This window comes from Lissotriton helveticus, chromosome 4_1 (assembly GCF_964261635.1).
Source record: "Lissotriton helveticus chromosome 4_1, aLisHel1.1, whole genome shotgun sequence".
NCBI classification, from domain to species: domain Eukaryota; kingdom Metazoa; phylum Chordata; class Amphibia; order Caudata; family Salamandridae; genus Lissotriton; species Lissotriton helveticus.
The window spans coordinates 777918033-777931873 of NC_136063.1; the positions used below are offsets into that span (position 1 = coordinate 777918033).

Below are 13841 nucleotides of genomic sequence, written 5' to 3' on the forward strand. Positions count from 1 at the left end.
AAGACTGACTGTCTCCCCATACCAAGAGTTGATGAGCTCAATGTTAAGTTGGGGGGCTACCTTGACACCTTTCAACTGACTTCATGTTAATGACAGATAGCCATCACAACAGGAGCCAAGGAGAGGTCTGCTTTTTCAACTCCTGAAGTCCACTTCCAATTCAATATGATGATCTTTGGGTTGAAAAATGCACCTTCCAGAGGAGAATAGAGTGCTCTGAGGGTGGAAGAAGTCATTGCAGCTTATCTGGATGATATTGCTGTGTTTAGTTCCACCTGGGAGGATCACATGGTCCACTTAAGGGGAGTGCTGCAATTCAGACAGCAAGCAGATCTGACTATCAAGGCAAGTAAATGCCAGATAGGGCACAGTTCAGGTGGAGGCCATGTACATCTTCTCATGCTCAAAATCCTTTCAATTGTGACCTGGGAAGCTCCTATGACCCAACCCCATATCAGAGCATTCCTTGGCCTGATTGGGTGCTGCAGGAGATTTGTTAAAGGGTATGGTACCATATTGGCACGTCTGGCAGGGCTAACCTCCAAGAAACAGCCAGGCAAAGTTATCTGGACTGACTAATGTCAAAAGGTATTTGACACCCTTAAGGAACCTTTGTGCTCAGTACCTGCCCTAAAGGCACCTGATTTTAGGAAGGAGTTGGTTGTCTAAATTGATGGCTCAGAGTATGGCATTGGGGCAGTACTGTTACCGCTAAATGACCAGGTGCAGGATCAACTGGTTGCCTTCATTAGCAGACGACTCCTCCTCAAAGAGCAACAGTGAAATGTCATTAAGAGGAACGCCTTTGTCATGGTTTGGGCACTGAAGAAACTGAAGTCCTACCTGTTTGGGACCCACTTCAGAGTTCAAACTGACAACAGACCTCTCAGATGGTTGATGCAGATGAGAGGCACGAACTGTTGAGGTGGTCCATTTCCCTACAGGATATGGACTATTCAGTAGAACACAGACCATGGACTGACTATGCCATTGCAGATGGCCGTTCCAGGTTCGTCCACTTAGATGATGAGAACTACCAGGACAAAGGTTAGTTGCTCATGACTTTTATCTGGAGGGGGTAATGTTTGGAAAGGCTTCTTTTTGCATGAACATTCCCACAATTTTGGACTGATGCTGTTCGTTTTTCTCGCTGAGAGTGCACTGAGTCCTGCTAATCAGACCTCAGTGCCAGCCTTCTCAGTGTACCCAGTGTTCTAACAATTACAAAAGGTATATTGAGTTGGCTATGCCCAATTGGCATATACTGACTTAGTTGTAAGTCCCTAGTACATGGTACACAGGGTACTGCCAAAGACATGTAAGACAGAGTGTCCACCCAGACCTGCAACACTGGTTGTGACACCATGTGTGTGAAAAGTACAAAATGGGTCCCAGCCTGCAACTGCAGCCTGAAAGAACAGTTTTAAAACTGCTTGTCTGGCTTTGCCATTTAAACCAATGGTAAAACCCCCACTTTCCTTAAAAACATATGTAACCTTCCCTTAAGGAAGGCCCATTAACGCAGGGAGCTGTATATTATTATTAATTGGGCATATATTTTTAATATGTCCTAACAGCAAAACGTCCAATTGATGTGGAAGAGTTACTAGCCCCATCGGCTAACACAGAGTTACCAGCTGACCCCTCAGCCTGGCTAACTTCTGAATGGGACTACTAAAACTGGTACGTTGAGGTTTCAAATTAATCATGGCATTAAACCCAAGTCGAATTTAATGCCACTTTTAAGGAAAGGCAACTTTTAGAAAGTTGTCACTCTATTGCCCAGTTCATCCAGCTGTTGGCCACCAGACAGACTTCTGCCCTCCTAGAGAGAGGTGCAAACAACTCCCAGGTGCATGAAAATAAGATCCTTCTGTGGGGAGAGGTGGCACCTCCCCCTTGCAGGAAGCCACTCAGGGCGTTCGCCAAAAAGACGAGCTTCCAAGGTGTAGCCATCTTTGGTGGGCAAATGACGATCACAATCCCGAGAGGTTGCCTCTTTGTTCAGGTAGACAGGTTGGGAGTGGGAACAGAGGGAGGAGACCAAGCCAGTTTTCCTGTGGACATGTAGCCCACAGGTAGCCACATCTCGAGGGTAGGCTACCGAGCTCTTAACATCCAAGGAGGGGTTCAGACATTTTGGGAGTGGGTAGAAGATTGCACTTTGGGATTGCAAGATGCCACACATAGCCAAGGTCGTCATAGGGTGGGAGGGATCCTGGTAGGCGCGTATCAAGAGAGAGAGAGAGGACTAGAAAGGTAGTCCGAGTCCCCGTAGTTTATATGTGTTATCAAAAGAGACTAGCTTAAATATGACCAATATTGTTAGGACTCTGATTAGATTTGTCATGGGCACCTCGTTGGTGAGTTCATGAAGCCTAATTATACACAAAAGAATATCTAGGAGTCTAAAAGTGAAATCAAATCACAACCAACTGTTGACGTGACAACTACGAGAGGGGTGACAGCTACATTAACCAATTGCACCACGTGATATAATATCACCACATTCACGTGAGGCACATACTCAAGGTGAGAATGTTCCCATCAGTTGTCTACCTGTACCGCCACTTTTACATCATTTGGGTTCTCCTTACCCAGGAGTCAGTGCAATCACAGTCACACAAAACGGAAAAGAGGACTGTGAGAGTAAGAAGGCCCACCGTTCTTGTCTGGTGAGCGGTATCAGTGTGATAGGACAACTGAAAAAAGCAGTGCAAGTGAGTGATTAGTGAAAATATAAAATTAGGTGAGACTGAGTAGAGGAAAGACTTTTAATGTTTTCTCTCAGCTCCCTAACTCTAAAAGCAAAAGTGTGATAACAGATTTAACAGAATATCTGCTCAGCGAGTGGTCAACATGTTTCTGCATCAAACGGAAGTGCCTATGCATTCATCAGGACCTAGTTGGTGCTACTGCTGTAAAATTAGTGACAAGAGGAAAAAGGAATCATATCACCTGATTGTCAGGTTCAGATGCTCCACCACAATCCAATTAATGTGGGGATAGCGCCTCACCTCACCTGGCTGCAGCTCAGGTAAATGAGGAGCACCGCTCTCTCCGTCGGTGTCTTCAGGCGTTCCTCTGCGCTGGACTTGGGGACGAGGACGGTGCAACAGGTACAAGGCAGGCTCTGACCAGAAAAGCTGGTCAACCCCTTACCGCTTCACTCCTGGAAGCATTGGCTGCAAAACCTAAGCGCATATATGAGAAGGGAATCCCCCCTCTCACACTTAGAGAAACACCTTAGTGAGTGTAACACATAGCCTGGATTACACTCCTTTTTAACCTGCACTACACTCTATTTTAAAAAGGTCCTGAGGAAAGCCAGATTTAGTTTAAGGCACTGGCGGAAACATGTCGACCAACTGATGGATGTAGGAGGTAGTAACTCGCCTCCCTTAAACATCCCCAAGCCTTATTTTAACCGCTGACAGGGGCCCAGTTATTAAAATTTAATTTACCCTCGGGTACTGGGACCCTCGCCAAGCCGTTTTAACTCACACTTCATTTTCCACCTCACACTGCACTCTCAGTAAAATACCAGCTCCGCTGTAATCAGGCGTCGCAGCACACCCGGGACACATTAGGTGTCACTGGGTGGGCCCGATGATGAAGCATGCCACCAACCAGGTTGGTGGGTGAGGGCTTCATGAACTCACCAACGAGGTGCCCATGACAAATCTAATCAGAGTCCTAACAATATTGGTCATATTTAAGCTAGTCTCTTTTGATAACACACAGTGATCCTGGTAGCCCATTGGCTGGTGACTGCATCATTCAGAGATGGCACTTTTTGAGCATAAATATGGAACACCAGGCACCTTGAACCTCAGATCAATGTGGAACTGGAGAAAGTACTGAAGAAGGACTGCCCTGCTTACCCCTGGACTTGGCAAAGAGACGCTGCACCGTCTGCTGGACTCCACCTACCACACCTTGGGCTAGCAAAGAGGACTGTGGCTCCAGGCTTGAGGAAATGTCGCTTCTAAGCCCTAGACCAAAGAAATGACTCTAAGGGTCAGTTGGCTGATCTCCTTGAACTGGCACCAGGGCCATCAAAGCTGAAGTAGCCCAACTCGGCAAGTCAGTAGCCACTTCTGGAAAATCGCCGCTCACTGACATCAGTGAGCGGCTATCCTTGATGACCAGAGGCCAGACCCGGGAATGTCATCTGAGTCCATATTGGTCACCCAGAAGGGACTCTAACCTCCACCAAATGATACCGCTGGACCTGCCTTTGGATGAAAACAGGTAGCCCAGCCACTGATGACCTTCTACTGGCTCAATGAGAACTTCAAGGGACCCCGACATCTGCAGCCAAAGTCACGCCACTTGATTTGCAGACTGAGGATTACCCACAAGGACACTCCTTTTGACCTCACAGCACCATGAGCATCCTTGAGCATCGTCCATCTCCTGCTTACCCAGCATCAGAATGACTCAGTGAAAGTCTATTGCAGTCATGATGTAAAGCTCAGAACTGGACTGGAGAATGCTTTGGTAACCAGATAACTCTCCAAATGCTCCCTAGTGGCCCTCCTGACCTTCTCCATGCCAAATCTGATTGCCATGTTTGGGCTGGAGTAGCCGAACACAACTCGTGTTAACTTTTCAAAAGTTTCCAAATTTTACAGTTACTAATGCTCGTTTGCGATTGTGACTAAAAGTACTGATATTAATACTACCTTTGAAAATCTATACCTCCGTAACCCTCCAGTGAATTGGATAATTTTGGATTCTAAAAATTCATACAAGCTTTCTTGTGTTCCTTTCTTATTTCGTTATTTGATGTTTTTAAATAGTTTACACTAAATCTTTTGTTTCAGTTTTGCTGCTCGAAGTCTCAGCTACCCAGGATTGAGCTTAACATTTACAAAAGAGCCTGACTTGGGCCAAGACAGTTTTTCCGAATGTATTACACTGAATTTTTGCACAACCATACCATATATTATGCCCAAATCCTCACGGTCCCTTCTCTTTTACATCACCTGAATCCCATTTGTGGGTTTCTGTGATGTCTGTCAGTGTAATGTTGTTTCTGAGAAAGTACCATAGTTTTTGTAAGCACTTATGTAGATATTATTGGCGTTCATGAAATCTAGTTGTTAATCTTATTGTTGTGGGTTCCTTTCGATGACTTTGGGTGGGTAACAGCGTTGATCTATTCAGCTGTCTGACCTCAGCATTTTTTAAATGTTTTTGTTACATATCCTGGGTCAAAGAAGCACTTAAGTAGGTGAAGGTGGGGAAGACATCATCCTCACTGCGGTTTCGTCTTGTTTTCAGAAATTCATAGTTTGATATACACGGAATGAGGGACTTTGGATGGACAGCAATAGGCTTAAAGAACAGAGGGGCACATTACCGAGGTGTGCGTTGCAAAACGCACAACGCACATCTCCGTATCGCCGGCTGTCGCCGGATTTCATCGCCTAATTAGCGCGCAATTATCAATGCGCATCAGGCAGGCGATTAGAAATCCGGCGATAGTCGGCGATATGGCACATTAGCGCATGAAAACAAACGTTGTTTTCATGCGCTAATGTGGGCCTTGATAATATGGGGGGTGGATTCAGCTTTATGATCCACACCCCCATGATAAGAATGCCTAACGCCTGGTCAGAGCAGGCGTTGGGAAACCTGCGATAAATGAGTTTATCGCAGGTTTGTGTCTCCCAACGCCTGCCTTGGTAATAGGGTGTTCCCACCTCCAACCACATTTTACATGTGGTTGGACATGGGAACGCATGTCATTAGCGATGTTTATCGCCGACATGCAAAGTGGGCTCGGCCCAGGCTTTAAAGTGCCCTTGGTAATAGGGCTCTAGCTGTATCGCCGCTTTCTCGGCACAATTCGCCGAGAAAGCGGCGATACTAGCCCTTGGTAATATGCCCCAGAGTTCAAAGTTGCTGGTTTTCATTGACGTTTTGTTTGCAGTCAGTATTATTGCTATAAATGGTGGCCAAAAACCCACTTGTTCTTTAAAAATCTGCATGGTTGATTTGGTATTGGATGGATTTTTTTCATTAATGAGACAGATATCTGTACTTGTTCCTGTTTCCCTATCAAATTCAGAGATTGTCATCAATGACTCTCCCCCAATATAATACAAGTTGGATGAATTCAGTGACATTCTCATCACAGAACCATTGTCATTCTACTTGTTCCACGAAGAGAAAGGCACAGGATAGAGTATTATTTTGCTTCTACTGCTGTTCCGTGAGTTGGATATAGGTTTCATTGTTGAATGTACTAACCTGGTGGCTAGAGTTTTTCCAATCACTTCTAGGCCATCCTATTTGTCAATGGACATAGAGAAGCTTACTATTAGGAAAAATCAGGTACTTTGCTAATCAACACATATTGGTAAACATTCTCCTAATTTTCCCTTGTGTGCTGTGGCATCTCAGAAATGCTGATCAGCAATCGACTGACCATTGGTTATGCCCGTGCACCCGATGGAGGTTCTGTAGTTCCATGGTTGGTATGGGTTTGTTCAAGCAGTTGAAATCCAAATCTTTGGATTTATTCATGCAAGGCATTCGTGACCCAGGGCTGGATGCAGACTGCTTGTCTTCCAGAGAATATGTTGATTATGGCCATGTTTTTACAGAACACCAACAGGAGTGCTCCAACTTGATTGCTCACTCTGTATCCTCGAGGCTGTTTTCTCCTACTACATCTCTGCTGTTGCCTGTCTTGGTCTGCTTGATCTGCTTGTCTAAGCTTCTGAGATATTTTCTGGTCTCAGTTTCATCGCTGGAAACTAGGTGTTTTCTCAAGTCTGAATTTCTTTCACTCTCTTGCTTCAGTAGTTAGTACATTATCATTCAGATACAAGGAATTCATTATGTATTTTCTTACCAAGCACGGGCACTCGTCAATGACTACACAACACACGGAGAGTAGTTATTCATGTCTTTATTCTTCAGCGTGTAAGCAAGAAATCCACGTTCTAAATCCACATTCATTTCATTACCATCCAACACTCATGTCACAGGTCTACGGAGTCCATCAGGAACCAAAGGAGTTGTGTCATTCTTTATTTACACAACACTACATCTCCCTCTTCGTTAAATAAAAAGTAGCAACTTTTCCAACAAATAAATAAATAAAGTAATACATACAGAATTACATACACACATAACTTTTCAAATAATCTTTGTGGCGCTTGAATCAAACGTACTGATCGGATCTTTGGAAACCAGGAGCTGGCAGTTAAAGTGTCAGTGATTTGCGTAGGTGAGGTGGAAAAAACAGTATTTGCAAGATCATTGACTCTCTGTCTGGACTCAGTCTCTACTGTAACATCAATGTTTGGTTAGTGATGAGCCACATGTCTGAAGTGAGAAGAATCTCTAGTAAGGGATTCCCAGGACGTTGGATAGTCAATATATAGCCTTTTTGGGTTGCAACAGTATAGGGCTCAGTCACGAAAGAGGCATCAGATTTTCATTTTCTGGATTGTCAAACTAGCTCTTTATCTCCTCTCTTAAAAGTGATATCTTTCACATCAAATCGCTTGTCAGCATAGATTTTCATTTTTTGTTTGTGACCAGAATCTTCAGTGTAAATGTCTTTCTTAGTCTTTGATCTGAGGGTTGGTCCATTGAGTTAACTTGGTCTTCGCGGCTCTTCCAAATATTAAGGTGAGGGGTTGATTGGTAAGCTCGAAGAGTGGTATTTGAAACAACCCTGAAGTCAAGCTTCTCTAATGCAGTATGCTGAACAGCTTTCTTTAGAGTACTTATGAATCGTTTTACAAGGTCATTGGCCTAGAGCCAAAGAGGAGTGTTTTTCTGATTCTTTATGTTGAGATGGCAGAGAAAGCCTCTGAACTCTCGACTATTGAAGGGCAAGCAGTTGTCAGATTTCAAGATCACAGGGCACCCCATGTTGCAAAGATGACATCTAATCTTTCAATTACCTTTTCAAGAGCGATGGATGAAAAGTCTTCTACCAATAGAAAACGGGAGTAGCCATCAACAATGACCATTAGATAATGCCCATTCTCAAGAGGACCAAAGAAATCAACAGCAATTCTCTCCCAAGCATGGTTAGCCAATTCTGACATGTTTAAAGGGTGCTGAGTAATGTGTGATGAGAGGCAGTTGCATTAGTGACAGTCTTTTAACTCTCATTCAACCCTTTCGACGAGATAAGTAAATCGACTCTGCCTTGAAGAGCTTTCTTTTTGGCAACTATTTCTCAGTGTCCCTCATGGGATACTTCAATTACTTGTTGTAGTAGACTCTCTGAAATGACAATGAGTGTATCTCATAAGATGAGGCCTTCCTTAGTTACAGATTTTTCATCTCTCACATTTCTGAATTTTAAGTATTCACTGGTGAGCGGTTCAGATTACTGTTTCCAAGATTGGTGAGCAATGATGTCTCTCAATTATACAATGAAATTTATGTTGGCTTCAGCCCTCTTAGATGGGGTACCATGGCATTGTAATGGCACTCATAACAAATAATCAGCAGGATGCTCATCTTTCCATGGATGGTGAAAAATTGGGTAGTTGTATTCTTGTAATCAATACAAAGAGACATCTGGGTGTTAGGATGCCAAATACTGTCAATAGTGCTTGATGATCGCTAACTACTGTGAAAGGCTTTCCATATAAGAACACCTGAAAATATTCACAAGCCCACACCACTGCTAAGCTTTCTTTATCAGCTTGAGAATAAGCATGTTTAGTTTGTGACAAGATTTTACTGATGTAAGCCACAATATGCCTTCGGGCATTTGGCTGTCCATTGTGCTGTGCAAGAATAGTGCCTAACCCCACAGGGCTAGCATCAACTTTAACCTTGGTATGATTCTTGGGACCAAAGTCGGCCACTTCAGCAGCATTTTTTTATGGCTTGCTTGATTTTTCTTTAACTTTCATCACACTCACATGACCACTGAAACACCATATTCTTTTTCATCAACTCTCGTAACAGTGCACCGATCATGGCAAAGTCTTATATGTATCTAGAACATTAACTGGCCATCTCAAGGAATGAACGTAACATATAAATGTCCTGTGGGGGATTCGCAGTAGATAGCACTCCACAACCTACACACACCATGCAATGTATACCCTCACACACCACAAAAACCGACCTTCGGGTCCGTCAAAACAGGATGCCGGTCTGTCACGGTCAAGGTGCAGCAGGTAAGGGGGGACCTGGGTGAAAGAGTAGAGGACAAAATTGCAGGCTGTACCCTGAAAAAAGGGTGAGTCTTCACTCCTTTTCATCCCATTCAGCCAACTCAAAGTAGGAGGATTCCTGAGGAAATTGCCTTCGAAACAGCCCACATCCACATCTGGAGGGTGGGATTCCTGGCTAGAGTCCAGCCGCCACTTCCTGCAAGCCATCCCACCATAGATGCAAGGTTGAAATCCTGGCAGTGGACTTCTCTACCATTGCCAGCCAGCATCTAAATCAGGTGGACAGGAAGACCGCCCAAATAAAAACCACTGCATTGCAGTCCCACTAACATTTAAATCAGGCCCCAAGTCCGAACATAGAAATCTTCACCACAACTTTTTCATGTGTTTCGTTGGCACTTTTACTATTTGTGTGCTTCATAAATACTTTACATATTGTCTCTAAATTTGGCATCACTGCTTTTGTGCCAAGCTACAAGATTGTTAAGCACATGTTAACTTAGTGACTTTAACTGTTCACCCTGACAGGACTTGTGGCTGTTGCTTGAACAGGGTTTCCACCCCACTCAATTAACAACCCAATTTCCCATACTATGTATCTGAACTGATGCCGGGGTAGTATGTCCCTGCACCCTTATTTACGTTGACTTGTTTCATCCCTTGCTAGAAAAAGGCCATATGGGTCCTGGGCTGTCTTCAGGAATAGGTGCATGCCCCAGGAAAAACTGATTTATTGCCTACTGTTGTCATTAGTCATCCTAACTCAGTCAGTCTGGACATACAGCATAAAACTTTGAACATTCAAAGGGACTACTCGCTCTAATGCTGAGTTCCCCACTCTGGATTCCTATAGAGATCAAAATAACCAAGGGTAACATACTATTATACCTAATCAGCATCAGACCAAATTGTCATTGAGTCAGTGTATCCAAGTATATACTCATGCAACACACCACAGTAAAACAGTGCACAGCGATATGCAAACATATCATAATTTAAAAAAAACATTTGAGACATTGGTAGTTGAGACACTTTCATTTGGACATAAATAGAAAGTAAAAACAACATAAAAGATGCAATCACACGTGTTGTTCACTGCAAGATAAAAACCCATGTAAATGAGTGTTTGTGTTGTCCATAGTCACTAGTATTTTACCCTAACTGAGGGTCCATGTAACTTAAAATACATAGAATGGTATCCAGGAAAGTCAAAATAAGAATTAGTGAACACGTAATGAACATTCATTAGCCAGCAGTATGAGTTTGGTCTGACTTTGCTTTGTCACAAAAGCTATGCATTGGTGTTTGGGAATGGTCTGTCATTGTGGCAGCAGATGTTGCTCACTGCTTGATGTTATGCAGGTGAGTTTCATAGCACTTGGCTATCATGATGGAAATGTTACCATTTTGTGTGGTATTCATACTAGGGCCGTCTGGCCTGAAGGGTCCTCCTTCATGTCATGTCGACAGATCAATCTAAGAGCCAGATTATGATTTTAACGGTGCGGCGGCAAGTCCACCCCACTTCTTCACCACCAAACATGTGTTCAGGCCACCTGCCAGATTATTATCTTTTTTGGGCGTTCCCATGGTGGTGCCTTTAAAAATAGGCACTGCAATGAGAATGCCAACAGCATGCCATGCAGGAACGTGCAGGAACTGATGTGCATGCACACAGGGGGGCACTAGTTGTGCCCCCCTGTTTGCATACACAGGCTCGTGAGGGACAAGGGGACCCTATTTTTTTCCCTCTCCACCAGGGTTTTCAAGGAGCAGGAACCGCCATGAAAACCCAAGCAGTAAGGAAACTCGCAAAATGTTTGGTGAGACTATGATGGTCCTGCCAAGCATGTTGCGGCATCTCGACCACAGTGCCTCCTCCAGGAAATCCCAGTTCCCTGGTGAGGGTCCCATGGCGGGTCGACCACCTGAGTCATTATCGGGTGGTTGGGAGCCCGCCACTGCTGCTCAACATGAGTCTGGGGGTCCTCTGGCCGCCGGACTCGTAATCAGGCCCTTAGCATGGTGGATGCAGGCAGTCCAATGCACCTACAGAAATTACAACATCAACAATGATTCAGCACTCCAACATGTGCAAAAAATAATATTTTTCACAGGTTTAGACAAAATAAAGAGATGTACATCAATTCAGCAGGTTCCGGTTTCTTTGGTTCTTTATTGAAAAAATTATTCATAAAAACAACTGTAGCCAACGCGTTTCGACCTCAAAAGGTCTTCTTTAGGGCAATAGCAACAACAGTCATTTATTTTGGTCCATTACATTTCTTTACTCTATTTCCACTCGGTCCCTTCCTCTGGCTAGGAGAGCCAATTGGGCCTCTTATTTATTAACTCCACCAAAGGTATAGTCGCTTGTTGTAAAAGGCTTCTTAATGCCCTAATCCTAAGTCATTTCTATCAGTGTGGGCATGGATATTTCAGCCCATGTATATTTGTTTTACGTATGAACCGCTCCCCGAATCGTAGCCAAAATCGTCACATGTAGACAGTGGGGCACTAATTGTGCCCCCCTGTGTGCATACACAGGCTCGTGGGGGACTAGGGGGCCCTATTTGTTTTCCTCTCTGCCAGGGTTTTCAAGGCGCAGGAACCGCCATGAGAACCCAGGCACAGAGGAAACTCGTAAAATGTTTGGCGTGACCACGATGGTCCCGCCAAGCCTGTTGCGGCATTTCGACCGCTGCACCTTCTCCAGGGAATGGCGGCTCCCTGGCGGTGGTCCCATGGCGGGTCGACCACCTGAGTCATAATCGGGTGGTTGGGAGCCCACCACTGCTGCTCATCATGAGTCTGGTGGTTCTCGGGCTGCTGGACAAGTAATCAGGCCCTTAGCATGGAGGACGCATGCAATGCACCTACATAAATGACCTCTTCTTAGAGGATGGCTTGATATCATGGCTAAACTGTAAACTTGATAATCCGTCATCTGCTAAAATCTAAATGGTCCCTTCGAGTTCTAATACCACAAGTAATCTAGAGAAAAAAGTATTGTAAATCATCATTATGCAAGCAATAAAAATCCAATGTTGAAGAAGGTGGTAGTTGCAAGTTTGTTTAGAGGGACGAACACACTGTTTAAAAACGATGAATACTTACAGCTTTGGTAACAGCCAAAAATCGGTCATAGCTGATCAAGACAATATTATAAATTGAGCATTGGCATATCACATAATCTATGGCCAGCCATGCTTTGCAAATATACTTTCCAAGAATCCACCTTCCATTCATAATATAGTTTTTCATGTAGAGAGGGATAGAAAAAGTACCTGAACAATAGTGAAATGCAATTGATTAAAAAACAGCAACTTGCTTTTTAGATCATAAGCCTATTTAAATGTGAATTAAAACAAAGACTCATTATATACTTTTTCTAATTGCTTTAAATATCAATATACAACTCATGCGCGTCTATTACAATTGTCCTTATCATATTTACATGCTGCTACTTGAAACTGACCCTACATGTCCATCATACTCAATTACCTACGTATACCTTTTTTTAGTTGGCGGAATCAAGAAGTACCTATCATTTTTGCAGCAACCACTGCCACTGTGTTTACTGCTAAAATGATTTAACCGTCCGTCTAGAATTCAATGATTGTTCAGACCTAGGTCAACAAGGAGTACAACAAAGTAAATAAAAAAATTATTTACCGATGCAGAAGTCGCAGATCGCTAGGTTCAGAAGGAAGTAATTGCTCTGAGTTCGAAGGTTTGCATCTACAACAAAGCTCAGAATCACCAGCGCATTCCCAGTCACAGTGACACCGATCATTAATGCCATCGCTACATCCTTGATGAGTCTTACGTTGTCTGACGTCTTCGCTGCGTCACTGGAAAGATTGGTATCGTTGATAGTAAGAACTTCTCCTTCAAATGGCAGTGACGTGTTTATCGAAGTCATTGGCACGTTGGTCATAATAACGTCTGTGTGTGTGCCTACAGGTTTTTTAAAGGCAAGAAATAAAAAACAGCATTGTAGGACCATTATTGGTGTGTTTTGTTACTTCTATCAAGAATTAGGTGAGGTATGCTGCAGAGCAATTAGCTTTATAAATACCTATGGGCCTGTATTCCTTCCCTAATGCTAAGCCCTTAAGCAGGTGCAGTATTTTAGTCTCCCAATTAGTTTTGCCTCAAATATATAAGGGACAGGCCTCAAGATGTTTGCCATTTCTGAAAAAAAAACTGATTTAGAAAATTCTATTAATTTTATAAAATGCACCAGCAGTAGGAGAAAGATTAAACAATGTGTTGGTTTCTTATATTTTGTGTTTTGCTTCAAGTTACTTTATTCAGTCTTATAAAGTAGTACAGGGTAACATTCTACCAGAAATATGCAACACAATGATTTTAAAAGAGTATCATTTTAGAATGACTCCAGAACCAAGCACCCGCACATCCCCAGCCCCGCAGCTACCATGAGACCCCTTTCAAGTAACTTCATTTCTAGAAAACTCACAATATACACTACAGCGCAGGAAATACGAATCCCCTCCCATGTACACCTCCTTCCACATTCCCACAATTTTAGTCAAACTATAAAGCAAACACCAATTGCTAGTACAGTTGTTTGATCAAATTTTAAACAAGGACATCAGCATTTCATATTGGGACTTTGTTGATCTTGGGCAGTGGAACTCGGATCCCCGA

The 13841-nt window shown here is 43.4% G+C and overlaps 1 protein-coding gene across 1 annotated transcript in view; it reads right to left on the reverse strand.

The window, feature by feature from the left end:
- Nucleotides 1–13107, reverse strand: part of LOC144828063 (histamine H3 receptor-like) — a 52669-nt gene extending 39562 nt beyond the window's left edge. The window contains exons 1-2 of the mRNA XM_078686200.1: nt 12843–13107; nt 12285–12454 (exon numbers count right to left, since the gene is read on the reverse strand). Coding sequence (XP_078542326.1) covers nt 12285–12454; nt 12843–13107 — 435 coding nt within the window. The remainder of the gene's footprint in view (nt 1–12284; nt 12455–12842) is intronic.
- Nucleotides 13108–13841: the final 734 nt, after the last annotated feature.